The following is a 14,191-nucleotide window of genomic DNA, read 5'->3' as shown; positions in this document are numbered from 1 at the left end:
CTGTCATCAGCCTTATCCAGAACGGTGACGAGTCTGCTTACAGACTGGAGGTTGAACAGCTGGCTGTCTGGTGCAGTTATAACAACCTTGAGCTGAATGCGCTCAAAACGGTGGAGATGATAGTGGACTTCAGGAGGAACATCCCAGCACTCCCCCCACTCACCATCATGAACAGCACTGTGGACGCAGTGGAGTCATTCAGGTTCCTGGGAACTACCATCTCTCAGGACCTGAAGTGGGACAATCACATTGACTCCAATGTGAAAAAGGCTCAGCAGAGACTGTACTTCCTTCGTCAGCTGAGGAAGTTCAACCTGCCACAGGACCTGCTGATTCAGTTCTACTCAGCTGTCATTGAGTCGGTTATATGCACCTCCATCACTGTCTGGTTTGGTTCAGCTACCAAATCAGACATCAGGAGACTGCAACGTACCATCCGGACTGCAGAGAGGATTATTGTTGCCAAACTGCCAACCCTCCAGGACCTGTACTCTTCCAGAGTGAGGAAGAGAGCGGGTAAAATCATCACAGACTCCACTCACCCCGGACACCTCTTGTTTGAACTGTTACCGTCAGGACGGCGACTCCGATCACTGGCCACTAGAACATCTAGGCACAGGAACAGTTTCTTCCCACAGGCCATTTCCCTCTTGAACAGTTCAGCACCAAAAAAAATTCCTTGTATGTGAAAGCACACTTGGCAATAAAGCTCTTTCTGATTCTGATTCTGATAAATACTACACATTGCACCTTTAAATCTCTTTTTTGGCCCATTTTACCTGTAAAAGAAAACCTGCTTAATTAAGGACGTCAGACGTTTTTTTCGTCCAGCTTTACAAAATGATTAAATACAAAATTAATAATAGTAACTAACATTAATGTGGTTTGGAATTGGTAAAATATATCAACTTGCATACCGCATGCACTGTATATACAGGAAATGTCATGAAGCATAATTTTAATATTAATAACGTGCAGGCCTTGTTTATAAAAATAACACCAACAGCAGATTAACTCAGAGCCATTTTGGTTTATGTAGAACTCATTCACATTGATGTACGAGTAACTCAAATTGCATCTGTTTATAAATCAACAACTAAAACAAGTCAATAATAGAATCTCATAGCAAAATAGCAAAACTGTTGGTAAACGGAGCGTTTTATTGATGGCTGGATTTAACCGTTTTAATCAGTCTGCATCTTTGAACATGATGACAATACATGTTTGGGAAACCCTGTTGACATACAATGACTCAGCTTCATAAATAAATGACATTTCACAGGTAGCACACAGATCACTTCATGTTTAAAACAAAATCTTCTCCTTTCTTGATGGAGCCCTTCAGTTCACCAATGGCTTCAGCCACCAGCTTCTCCTCGAACGCAGAGAGCTTGCCAAGGCCGAGGTTCTTCTCAATGCCGTTTTTCTGAGAAAAGAAATTAAATGTAAAATGTTGTTAAACCAAAGCCTGTTTTACCAGGTTACTGTTGTTGCTAGCCTTACCCCGAGCAGGAGAGGTGTAGAAAAGTATTTGCACTCGGTTTCCTCAGATCTCACAAACGCACATTCGACAACACCCTCTTTTCCATTCATGGCGTCGAGAAGGGAGAATGTGAATCTGGCTCCAGCGTAGGCCATGGAGAGAGTGGCAGAGCCTATAAGCAGAGACGCATTCAGTTTACAGACACACACATTCATATTCAGTGGCATTTTAAGGGGTCTAAAGCCATTTCATGCATTCTGCCTGGTTCACACTGTTAAGAGTTGATTCTCATGATAAATATGGACAGAGTATTAAAACACGAGTTGGACGTGTGATGGATAATTTCTGTGCCAAATACACGCCTTCAGATTTCACGCAAGTTTCTGAAAGTTTTTTTATGTTGTATGGCCGTGTGACGTCTTAAAGGGAGGAAATTCTTAAATGGGCACTTCTCCCGAATGAACACGAACACACAGAGAGAGAGTGTGAGAGTGAGAGTGAGAGTGGAGTGAGAGTGAGAGTGAGAGCAACAGTGTGCCGTCGGCGGCGCTGCCGTTGTGTTTTTAGACACAAGATCAACAATGTCACAAAAGAAGTGTGTGTGTGTGTGTGTGAGAAAGATCACTTTGTTCGGCTTCCCAAATAACCAGCGTTAAGGGAACAGTGGATGCAGTTTGTGTTTAAGGAGTTCTGCAAGGGTGTGTGTGTTTGTTCCCGGTCATGAGTGAAAACAGCAGGCGGAGCGAAAAACTGATCAAATGTGTGTTTTGTTGGCAATCGGCACGAAGGTGCATATAATGTAAACAACACCAGCGTATAGTGTGTGTCTGTGTCCTTAGCTCCGCCCACTGCACTCCTCCACGAGCTCGGCTGTTTTCAGAAAGAATCGGTTCAGTGTATCTGTCTTTTATAAATATGATAAACTAAAGACTCTTCAACACTACTCTATAGATACTCAAGACTGGCACAAACTGTGTGTTACGACCTTTAATGTGCCATTTTTCTTTCCTCTAAATTTAGTTACTGCACAATAAAAATAAACAAATAAAGGATACCAGTGACAGAGCACTTAAAGGGCTAGTTCACCCAAAAATGTAAATTCTGTCATTAATTCCTCTCCCTCATGTCATTCCAAAACCGTCAAACCTTTGTTCATCTTTGGACCACAAATTAAGATTTCTGATTAAATCTTTCTGACCATCATTATTGGTCAGCTCCTGCGTCAGCATCAGCCAATGGTGAGTCGGCGTTCTGATGTAGAACCCTAAAGCTCTGCACGTGTTTACTACGCCAACAGTGTAAGAGACTGACACAGAAGAGATTGATGATTAAAGTCATTATTTTTGTGTTTTGCGCACTAAAGTATTCTCATCTCTTCATGACATTAAGGCTGAACCACTGGAGTCACATGACTATTTTAACAATGTCTTTACTTCCTGTCTGGAGCTTGAAAGTGGGCGTTGCGGTCAGACAGCTCAGAGTTCATCAGAAATATCTTCATCTGTGTCTGAAGATGAACGAAGGTCTGACGGGTTTGGACCGACATGAGGAATTAATGATGGGTGAACTTACCATTTAATGCAATGAACACAGCACCTAAACATCAGTCCTCACCTGCACCAGCTTTAGCCTTCACAACCTCAGTTCCTGCTTCCTGGATCCTGCCGGTCAGAGCGGACAGCTGATCCGCAGGGAACTCAACCTTGGGTGTGCACTGAAAACAACACGAGAAGAAGAATACAGATCATCCTCATCATTTCACCAAATAAACAACCCGTCCGAAAGCAAAACTGCGACAATTACAGCCAACCAGAAGATATTTTACATTTATAGTAGAGGATTGTAGACCAATGAGATTACACAGTGGATGCTACAGAAAAAAATGCAATAATAGCCTGCCAAAAACATGTCTTGACATGACAGTAACAGCTTGTCCACACTGCAAAAAATGCTTTTCTTCCTCAGTATTTTTGTCTTGTTTCTAGTCCAAACATCTCAATTCTTAAAACAAGAAGTATTAACTAGACAAGCAAAAGTAATTGTCTTGTTTTGGGAAAAATAACTCAAAATGAAGAGAGTTTTTGCTTAAAATAAGAATCTGCCAATGGGGGGAGAAAAATAATCTTAATTCAAACAGAAAACAACATTATTTTACTTACCCCATTGGCAGATTATTTAGCTTATTTTAACCAAAAACTCTCTTAATTTTGAGGTATTTTTTCCCAAAACATTGTCTAGTAAATGTTTCTTAATGTAAGAATTTTTCGATATTTTGAATAGAAACGAGACAAAAATAATAAGTAAGAAAAGCGTTTTTTCCAGTGCGGTAGTCATTGTGATGCAATGCTGTTCGATATGCATACATTATGCAGTAATAAAGGTCCTCCTCACCTGTGAAATGAGAGGAATGATGGTCTTTCCGGCGTGACCTCCGACCACAGGCACATTGACTCGGGCGGGATCAAGGCCCTGGAAACATGGTGAGAGTTAAGTGAATCTGCAGATGTATATTTATTTAAATCTGTATCTATATGGAGTTGACAGAACTCACTTTGAGCTCGGCAACAAAAGTGTTGGCTCTGACGATATCCAGTGTTGTGACACCAAAGACTCTGTTGGGGTTGTAGACGCCGTGCTTCTTCAGCACCTCTGATGTGATGGGAATAGTGGAGTTCACCTGAAATTCACATTGAAGATTAATACAGAACTTGCTTTTAGAGACTGCACTTTTCTCTGCCGCAGAGATAACAACAAAAACAAATTTCAAACAACGGGTGGATAGTCTTCATTGAAATAGTTTCATCTTACAATTAGTTATGAAAGTGATTTGGCAAAGACGGGTGTTTTGACATCATGTTGTGTGTATTTGACCGTTCAAGCGCAGTAACACACTCATTCTGGTACTCACAAGCTGTTTGAGAATTTCTGGCCCTATGAAATCTTTTTTTTGGGCTAAATCTTTCTGGATTCTAATTAATTGCATTAATATAAAATGGGACAGCACGATTATATGACAAATCATAATTGTCGATTGTTTCCTTAAAATTGTAATTGTGATTATTAAAGCACGATTGTCACAATTTACATTGATTGATGTTTTGAATGGCTTATGCCATTGCCTGAAGCAACAGCATGCGAGAAAAAAAAAGGATATAAAAATATGGAAATTAGACACTACATGATGTAGAAGATTAGACTAGTGCGGGTGAACACTTTCACTGCGAGTCATGCAAGTCTATATTTATATAACTTAATATTTTTAATGAATATCACAGGAAAAATTCAGCATGATAACACGTGATATTGATTTTATACAAGTTTACTAAACAAGAATTTAATATTAAGTGACTTAGTTTTTAGACACCATATTGCCCATTTTTACTATATTTAGCCGAGAATAGTTCAAAACAGTCACAGCACTGTAATCGCGTCTCTGAGCAGCACACGAAACAAATCAGTTGAATAAATGATTCAGTGACTAAGACAGATTAAGATTAAGTCAAATGATTCGTTCCTGAATGAATCGGTTAAATCTCAATGACTCGCTCATTAACAGTGACTTGCTGCCGCCTACTGTCCCCCTCTTCACATTCGACACGGTGCCATCGAGTGTTAAAACGCGAAAGGCGAAGCTTGAATTTACGGGTATGTCCCTCTCTGGCTAATGTACTTTCAAGGCCAACATGGCGACCGGCATTCGAACCCCTCACCCGTATGTATTTTCAATGGCATATTATAAACTTACGAGAATACTTTATTACTTGAAAGAAGTAAATATACATTAATGAGCACATATATTTTTGAAAGAACTAAGTGTTTTTAGCCAAGAATAAACTAAAAAAGTTACACAGAGTAGCTTTGAGGTTAACAATTAATCGATTCATTGACTGTTAATTTAAACGACGATCGATCATGGGAATTTGTATAAATTGCCATCCCTAGTACTGATCTCTCCAGAGACTTACAGGGTTTGCGATGATGCAGATCATGGCCTGAGGGCAGTGACGGGCGCAGGCGTCAGCTAGTGTGGCCACAATGGTGGCATTGGTGTTGAACAGGTCATCGCGGGTCATACCTAGAAAAAGGACGAAAAGCACAACCATCAGAAATGTAGAAGAACACCAAAATGTTTTGTGGAATATCTGATTTCACACTCACACAAATAAAACAGGTTGCAAAAGCCATTCCATGCTGATAAGTGCACTTAAAAATAAAGCAGAGTAAAAATGACCCACCAGGCTTCCTTGGGACACCAGCAGGGATGACGACAACCTCACAGCCTTTCAGGGCATCGCCAACCTGATCCGCTCCCACATACCCTGCAAGGCAAGACAGTGAACGCTATAGCAGAGCAATCTAAAGTCTGTTTAAGAATTGGAGAAGTCTAGCATGTTACCAGATTAAAGTATTTTGTTTTAAAGTGCCACTATTAGTGCACAATGAATAAAGTTAAAGGTCCACTGAAATCAAAATTTAAGTTTTTTAGCTTTTAGTATGACTGTGTTAGCCTTAAAGTTGTGAATGCGCTGGTGTGTTCCAAAACAAAATTTGCATTTAGGAGATATAAGCATTCAAAATGTACACTCTCCCACTTCTGCTAAAACGAATCTGAGATTTTGGTGACATCATCGCAGACTTTACTCTCGTCAAATCTTCTGTCCAATCAGAATGCACTCTAGAATTTAAAGCCCGCGCCCTACACTGCTGAAGCTGAAATCGGTCAGTTAACACACATTTACTAATTTCTACATGGTGAAAGGCACATAGCACACTATATATGTGATAGGAAACGATTCAGTGTAAATATGCTTTCATTTGAGGCGATTAAAGTCTGTTTTCACGTTAGTTTTACACACCCCAGCATACACACCCCAACGGCTCTGGTCTAAAGTTAGACTACAGACACGAGAGCACAGCGCGGATCATATGCGTGAGTCCGCGCAGACAACAAACGTATCGACCCATTTGAATTCTGCACAAAATGCTGCATTTCAAAACGATATGGAGGAGATTATGATGGTAAACAGTGTTAGAGGAAACTGGCTTTACCAAACAGAGAGAGAAGGTCTGCTCTTGAGCTCTAGTCAAACTGTATATTAACGAAACGCTATTGGTTGATGCTGACAGATGGAGCCGTTTCAGGGGAAATCACGTCAACACATTGAATAATGCGGCACATTTCAAGGCACTTAAGTGGGCCTTTAATGTCTCCAAAAAATGAAGAATCGCCTAAATGAGTTGTTTGTAATACAAATTTGGTTCTACGTCACATTTGCTTTATACCCGCCTATGTTGTACGTCTTCTGCCCATGAACTTGACCCATCCTCAAATGTCATTTACTGACGACTGCTTCTCAGAGCTCAGATTCACAAACGCTTGCTCTTAAACTGGTATTGACCCGTCTTTATCTGGACCAGCTCCTCAAAATCGCAACCTATGGATAATTATTGATCTATATATTTTCTACCAGGTGTTCAAAATACGCAAGTTTGTTTTATATTGTGTAAGTTTCCGGCTAACTCACTCTCTCACTGAAACTCTTTTGCTCATCAACTGTGGGCCACTATTACCTAAAACTGTGTGTATTAATGCAGATCGTCTGTCGTTCTTACTACTGTGAGGAAAGATAAAGATTTGTTTTACAAGCGTTTATGTTCCATCAGTCATTGATGTTAGTTCTAGGCTCACGTATGCGCTGTTATTGAAACAGTTCCCGCATGTGCACCGCAATAAATCACAAACACACACATGGGTTTGTTGATGGACACACATTTGTTAATGCTGACGGTGAGGAATTACAGCTCAACATCTCATAATGAACCTCAAAATGAGTAGCGCATCTCTGAGAAACGTCCTGCTCGAGTCGTCCTTGTGATGGAGGTTAGGGTTCAATAACTAGTTTTTCCAATGTTTCCTCATCGGACTCGCGCTCGGATTGATATGGTCAAAGCGACGCCATCGTTACTGTCTTTACGGTGTGAGATCGCTGGGCTTTTGGAAGCCTCCGGAGCTGAAGTTCAGTTATGGTAATGAGCTGTACACGGTAGACCAATCACAACAGACTGGGCCGTCTGACCAATCAGAGCAGAGTAGCTCACAGAAAGCAGGGATTTATGCTGCCTTCAGGTGCTATCAGAAATTTGATAATTCCCACTTCTGAAGTCGTGATTACAAGCTTAACGCAATCACATTTTGAAATGGTAGGGTGTTCACGTGCAGTTTTTATCTAGGAAACTCGTATTTACGATTATTCCAATGGCACGTGAAGGCAGCATTACAGACGGATTCATCCAGCAAAGTCAAAATGTGCAATGTATATTATTTGACTTTTCATGCATGCAAACCTGTTGTAGATGCCAAAACTAAATTTAAATAGCCTAATAGGGTCACTTTAAACATTTTAATTAAAAGGTATCGTTTAAAAAAAAAATTACCTGGGAATTAATTGTTCTCAAGATTAATAAGACGGGTGAATTTTCATTAAATGCGAACTTCAAAAAAGCAAACATGAATTTTCTGCAAATGCTTAAAAACTGAAATATAACCATCAGAAGTATTTCTGTACCGGTGACGTGGGCTCTGGTCTCGATGTGACTGAGGTCAGCAGCCACTCCAGGAGTGTGTGCGATGTCGAAGAGGGACAGTTCGCTCACCAGAGGGCTGTTCTTCAGCAGGAGGGACAGGGGCTGCCCAATGCCCCCCGACGCGCCCAACACCGCTACTTTGGCATTGTTCTGCAAGGAGGGGGAAAAAATGCAACGTGTCACAAATCGCAATATGTGCTGATCCACCAATCCACGGATCTGGCCTTTCTGTGCTTATTTCCTCACACTAGATCTGGTAATCATGTAAAAAATGTAAATAAATACCTAGAGCCTGGACATCTGAAAATGTTCTAACACATCTGAAATGACTGCATTTGAATTAAGTTTGTGAGACAATTTTCCAAAGACTCACCAATATTATTATTTTTTTCAAAACATTGCAAATCGCGTTCTAGTCGCAATACTAATGCCTTACAGCGGGGGCGATTGCGATCAGAGCTCGATGTTTTCTGTTCAATCAGAGATGTTTCAGTCGCTCTGAGATGCGATTAGGTTTTCAAAATTTAGCAAATATGTTGATAGAGTGGCGGTGGACACTATCATCAGCTATTATCATATTTCTTTTACAACAACGGCAAAAGTCATCTGAAGCCATTGCAACATCGTCCTCGAAATCACAAACAGAGAATTGCTGTCTCAGATGTTTCTCCGTCACTTTGCAAACGTCATCGTCCGTTGGTCTCACACACACACACACACGTTGGTGATGCCCCCTTGGAAATTATCTGTCTTAAGTTTTGCCAGACCATAACTTGGATACTACTGAGAAGTGTCTGGTTTTATCCAGGCTAGATCCACCCAAGTTATATCAGTAAAGTGCACTTTGACTCAAACGGCCATTAAATGTACTGTGCAAAACATTTAAGAGGAATCATTAATCATCTGGTTATCAAAAAGTGATTATGGAACAACCTTTGAATGCAAAATGTTAAACGTCTGGTCACACAAACTGGGACATTTTCAGTCTGGAAATATGCCAGTGGGAATTTTTACTACCATTCATGCCGAGAAGTGGGAGGGTTTAAACCGAGTGATTAGCGACTCTGTAAAGCGTTTAGACAGTCCAAAGTAAGTCTGTGGCATATGAATGGGTTTAGTGCACGTTTACGGAAAACAAACCATATATAGTCTTAACCTCAAGGAAAACAAAGTCTTTTGAATTTATAGCATTTTTCACATGTCATTACATTGTTTAGAGCATAATTCTTTGTAAAATGATATGTTATGCTATGCTAGTAGTTTTATTATTTTTTTAACCAAAATTTCTTTAAAGATGATTCTCAATGAGGTTATGAAAGACATAACGTAATGAATTGATAACTTTATGGGATATGTGGGTAAAATGCCCATACATGCGCTTTCCCATTCAAAGCCAAGCATCCGGATCTAATGTGTTCTTGGGGCAACAAGTAATAATAGGAGTAATAGTTGGCAACATGTTATCAAAATATCCAATATTTTATAGGAACAGATATTTAAGTTCTTTCCCTATTTACTTGTTGTGCCCAATAAACAGTCTTTAAGTCCCAGTGTCCTCTATTGAGGACGTGTATGAAATCAATACCCCGTTTTATAACAGAAAGTCATATTTTGATTAGAAACCCCATATCATTTTCCTGAGATGTTGATTTATGTCAAACAATGTGAAAATTTACGTGATAATGAAATGTTATATTTTCATTGAGTGCGCTTTTAAAAAGAGAAGAAGTTGATGTCAAAACATTTACTATCTGTGAAATCCCTGAATAAACTCTTTACAGGAAACTGTGACAAGCATGATCTCAGAGAAATTCACTAAAATATAAATGTCCTTGAACAAGGACAGTGGCAGCCAGGAGGTTAAAACAATGGCAATTCAACTTGCATTAAGGATGTTTTTTATTTTAAATGAACGCAATGTGTGCATTCAGGTGATGTACGAGGAAAACAAGTACAAGCCTGTAGGTTTTACGAAGGTAAATTTAAGACCAATTGTTGTATGTTGTTCTTAAATATGATCAATATGTTCTCTAAATGTAAATTAAGTCTAAGCACAGGGTAATTTTGTTTTAATAGTTAACTCTTTAAGTCAGATTTAACCATCAAATAGTACTTTCGCTCATTTCTGTGAGACAAATGTAGATATTTTTATTGAAATCAGGGAGATTTTCTCTTTCCCTCCTTTGACAATCTTCCACTGACACTTCTAATTTAATGCTATAATATTGAATTTAAGACTTTCTGCTCCGATTTAAGTCATGTATAAGCCCTTAAATTGTTGATGGTCAAATTAAGACCCACGGAGCTCAAAGTTTTGATTCATTAAACATATCAGATGGCAACACAAAAGCTGCCCAAGGCCTGATCTCTCATTACAAATCAAGACATTTTACGGTACTTGCGACACAACAAGTAGCTGAGTATTACAGTAATGACCTTTCAAAGGGGGTCAAAGTGATGCCATCTCTAACCTGGAGGATCCCACACGGACTAAACGAGTTGGCAAGGTCGACTAAAACCTTCTCATGACGGACAACAGGATTTCAACTGGATTCATGGATGATCCTCGCAATCTCTATAATAAAACTGAAGACCATTTGACTAAGAAATCGCTGTCAGTGTGCTGGCTAAAAGCCAAGCGAGGTAACTTCTAGGTTACCTGGATGCAGGTTATTTCAATAATATTATTGTGTCTATGGATTATTAAGGAACACGAATCAATAAAGTAAAAAGGGACATTTGGTTTCGATCTCAGTTTGACACGTTAGCGTCATTATACACTCATATACATCATGGAGGCTAATGTTAGTAGCACACTCGCATGTTAACAAATATGACCGTTTTTACCTGAGAGGAGGTGGATAAGCTCCGGGCGAGGGTGGCTGTTGGTCTAACGATGCGGGAGAACATGATGGCTTGACGTTCTGTAGGTGCTTACTGTTTTAAAATTAATATTTGATATATAGCCCCTCCTGACTGTGACTCCAACGTCCTCTAAAACAACCGGCCGAGAACAAGACTCTGGCGCAGCCAAGCTTTGTTGATGCTACGACACACTGGTCGTCTCTGATTGGTGTAGCGGTAGGTATGCAGAGCTGTGATTGCATCGAATTGTTGTCAGTCATATTAAATGGGGCGGCTTTTACCGCCGATTACTCTTTCACTGGCTGTTCACATTCTGGCGGTCGATTGGTCCGTTTAGAGGAAACGTCATAGAAACTTTTTCAGTGCTCTAAAAAAAAAAATTAAATTACTATTGAAGGAAAGTCGTACAATGTTTATACAGTTTAAACAAAACTCCTTTAATTTTTTTAATTTAAGCCGCATCTGGCATATGGACATTTTTACAGCCAGTGATGACGCATTTTAACGGTCATCATTGTAAATACTGCAAAGTTTTCTTATATTTGCTTTTTTTATGTATACATGTATAACACGATAATTTATATTACCTTTGCATCAAATTACAACAACAACAAAAAAAATCGTCTCTTTTTAAAAGTTGTGAAAACACTATTATGGAGTTTTTCTTTCACTGATTGAGCAAATGGGAACACATAAATATATTTAATGTAGTCTCTCATTCACCACACTATAAAAGTTTACCCAACTATGACGACTTCCGCTTCTGAGAAACCTGGAAATGTGAAAAGGATCTATTAGGAATTTAGTTTTAAAACTGAATTTGTCTAGGATGAATACTGTGATATAGAGTATGAGTATAAAAAAACGTGAGAGTGAATACTGTGAAGTAGAGTATGAGAAAGAATACTGTGAGAGTATGAATACTGTGAAGTAGAGTATGAGTATGAATACTGTAAGAGTATGAATACTGTAAGAGTATGAATACTGTGATGTAGAGTATGAGTATGAATACTGTAAGAGTATGAATACTGTGAGAGTATGAATACTGTGATGTAGAGTATGAGTATGAATACTGTAAGAGTATGAATACTGTAAGAGTATGAATACTGTGATGTAGAGTATGAGTATGAATACTGTAAGAGTATGAATACTGTGAGAGTATGAATACTGTGATGTAGAGTATGAGTATGAATACTGTGAGAGTATGAATACTGTGATGTAGAGTATGAGTATGAATACTGTGAGAGTATGAATACTGTGATGTAGAGTATGAGTATGAATACTGTGAGAGTGTGAATACTGTGATGTAGAGTATGAGTATGAATACTGTGAAGTAGAGTATGAGTATGAATACTGTGAGAGTATGAATACTGTGATGTAGAGTATGAGTATGAATACTGTGAGAGTATGAATACTGTGATGTAGAGTATGAGTATGAATACTGTAAGAGTATGAATACTGTGATGTAGAGTATAAGTATGAATACTGTAAGAGTATGAATACTGTGATGTAGAGTGTGAGTATGAATACTGTGAGAGTATGAATACTGTGATGTAGAGTATGAGAATGAATACTGTGAGAGTGTGAATACTGTGATGTAGAGTATGAGTATGAATACTGTAAGAGTATGAATACTGTGATGTAGAGTATGAGTATGAATACTGTAAGAGTATGAATACTGTGATGTAGAGTATGAGTATGAATACTGTAAGAGTATGAATACTGTAAGAGTATGAATACTGTAATGTAGTGTGATTATGAATACTGTGAGAGTATGAATACTGTGAAGTAGAGTATGAATATGAATACCGTAAGAGTATGAATACTGTGATGTAGAGTATGAGTATGAATACTGTGAGAGTATGAATACTGTGAGAGTATGAATACTGTAATGTAGTGTGATTATGAATACTGTGAGAGTATGAATACTGTGAAGTAGAGTATGAGTATGAATACTGTAAGAGTATGAATACTGTGATGTAGAGTATGAGTATGAATACTGTAAGAGTATGAATACTGTAAGAGTATGAATACTGTGAAGTAGAGTATGAGTATGAATACTGTGAGAGTATGAATACTGTGATGTAGAGTATGAGTATGGATACTGTAAGAGTATGAATACTGTAAGAGTATGAATACTGTGAAGTAGAGTATGAGTATGAATACTGTGAGAGTATAAATACTGTGAAGTAGAGTATGAGTATGAATACTGTAAAAAGTATGAATACTGTGATGTAGAGTATGAGTATGAATACTGTGAGAGTATGAATACTGTGAAGTAGAGTATGAGTATGAATACTGTGAGAGTATGAATACTGTGATGTAGAGTATGAGTATGGATACTGTAAGAGTATGAATACTGTAAGAGTATGAATACTGTGATGTAGAGTATGAGTATGAATACTGTAAGAGTATGAATACTGTGATGTAGAGTATGAGTATGAATACTGTAAGAGTATGAATACTGTGAAGTAGAGTATGAGTATGAATACTGTGAGAGTATGAATACTGTGATGTAGAGTATGAGTATGAATACTGTGAGAGTATGAATACTGTGATGTAGAGTATGAGTATGAATACTGTAAGAGTATGAATACTGTGAAGTAGAGTATGAGTATGAATACTGTGAGAGTATGAATACTGTGAAGTAGAGTATGAGTATGAATACTGTGAGAGTATGAATACTGTGATGTAGAGTATGAGTATGAATACTGTAAGAGTATGAATACTGTAATGTAGTGTGATTATGAATACTGTGAGAGTATGAATACTGTGAAGTAGAGTATGAGTATGAATACTGTAAGAGTATGAATACTGTGATGTAGAGTATGAGTATGAATACTGTAAGAGTATGAATACTGTGAAGTAGAGTATGAGTATGAATACTGTGAGAGTATGAATACTGTGATGTAGAGTATGAGTATGGATACTGTAAGAGTATGAATACTGTAAGAGTATGAATACTGTGAAGTAGAGTATGAGTATGAATACTGTGAGAGTATAAATACTGTGAAGTAGAGTATGAGTATGAATACTGTAAGAGTATGAATACTGTGATGTAGAGTATGAGTATGAATACTGTGAGAGTATGAATACTGTGAAGTAGAGTATGAGTATGAATACTGTGAGAGTATGAATACTGTGATGTAGAGTATGAGTATGGATACTGTAAGAGTATGAATACTGTAAGAGTATGAATACTGTGATGTAGAGTATGAGTATGAATACTGTAAGAGTATGAATACTGTGAAGTAGAGT

The 14,191-nt window shown here is 38.3% G+C and overlaps 1 protein-coding gene across 1 annotated transcript; it reads right to left on the bottom strand.

Moving 5' to 3' along the window:
- Window positions 1–1,140: 1,140 nt before the first annotated feature.
- On the bottom strand, window positions 1,141–11,095 carry mdh2 (malate dehydrogenase 2, NAD (mitochondrial)). The gene is made up of 9 exons (XM_067432669.1): window positions 10,916–11,095; window positions 8,050–8,218; window positions 5,719–5,802; window positions 5,449–5,558; window positions 4,035–4,160; window positions 3,875–3,952; window positions 3,098–3,197; window positions 1,504–1,655; window positions 1,141–1,426 (listed from the first exon to the last, which is right to left on the bottom strand). The coding sequence occupies exons 1-9, from the start codon at window positions 10,976–10,978 to the stop codon at window positions 1,295–1,297; spliced, it is 1,014 nt and encodes a 337-aa protein (XP_067288770.1). The 5' UTR covers window positions 10,979–11,095; the 3' UTR covers window positions 1,141–1,294.
- Between the last annotated feature and the right edge of the window lie 3,096 nt (window positions 11,096–14,191).

This window comes from Pseudorasbora parva, chromosome 23 (genome assembly GCF_024679245.1).
Source record: "Pseudorasbora parva isolate DD20220531a chromosome 23, ASM2467924v1, whole genome shotgun sequence".
Classification (NCBI taxonomy): Eukaryota; Metazoa; Chordata; class Actinopteri; order Cypriniformes; family Gobionidae; genus Pseudorasbora; species Pseudorasbora parva.
This window is presented reverse-complemented; position numbering and strand designations above follow the sequence as displayed.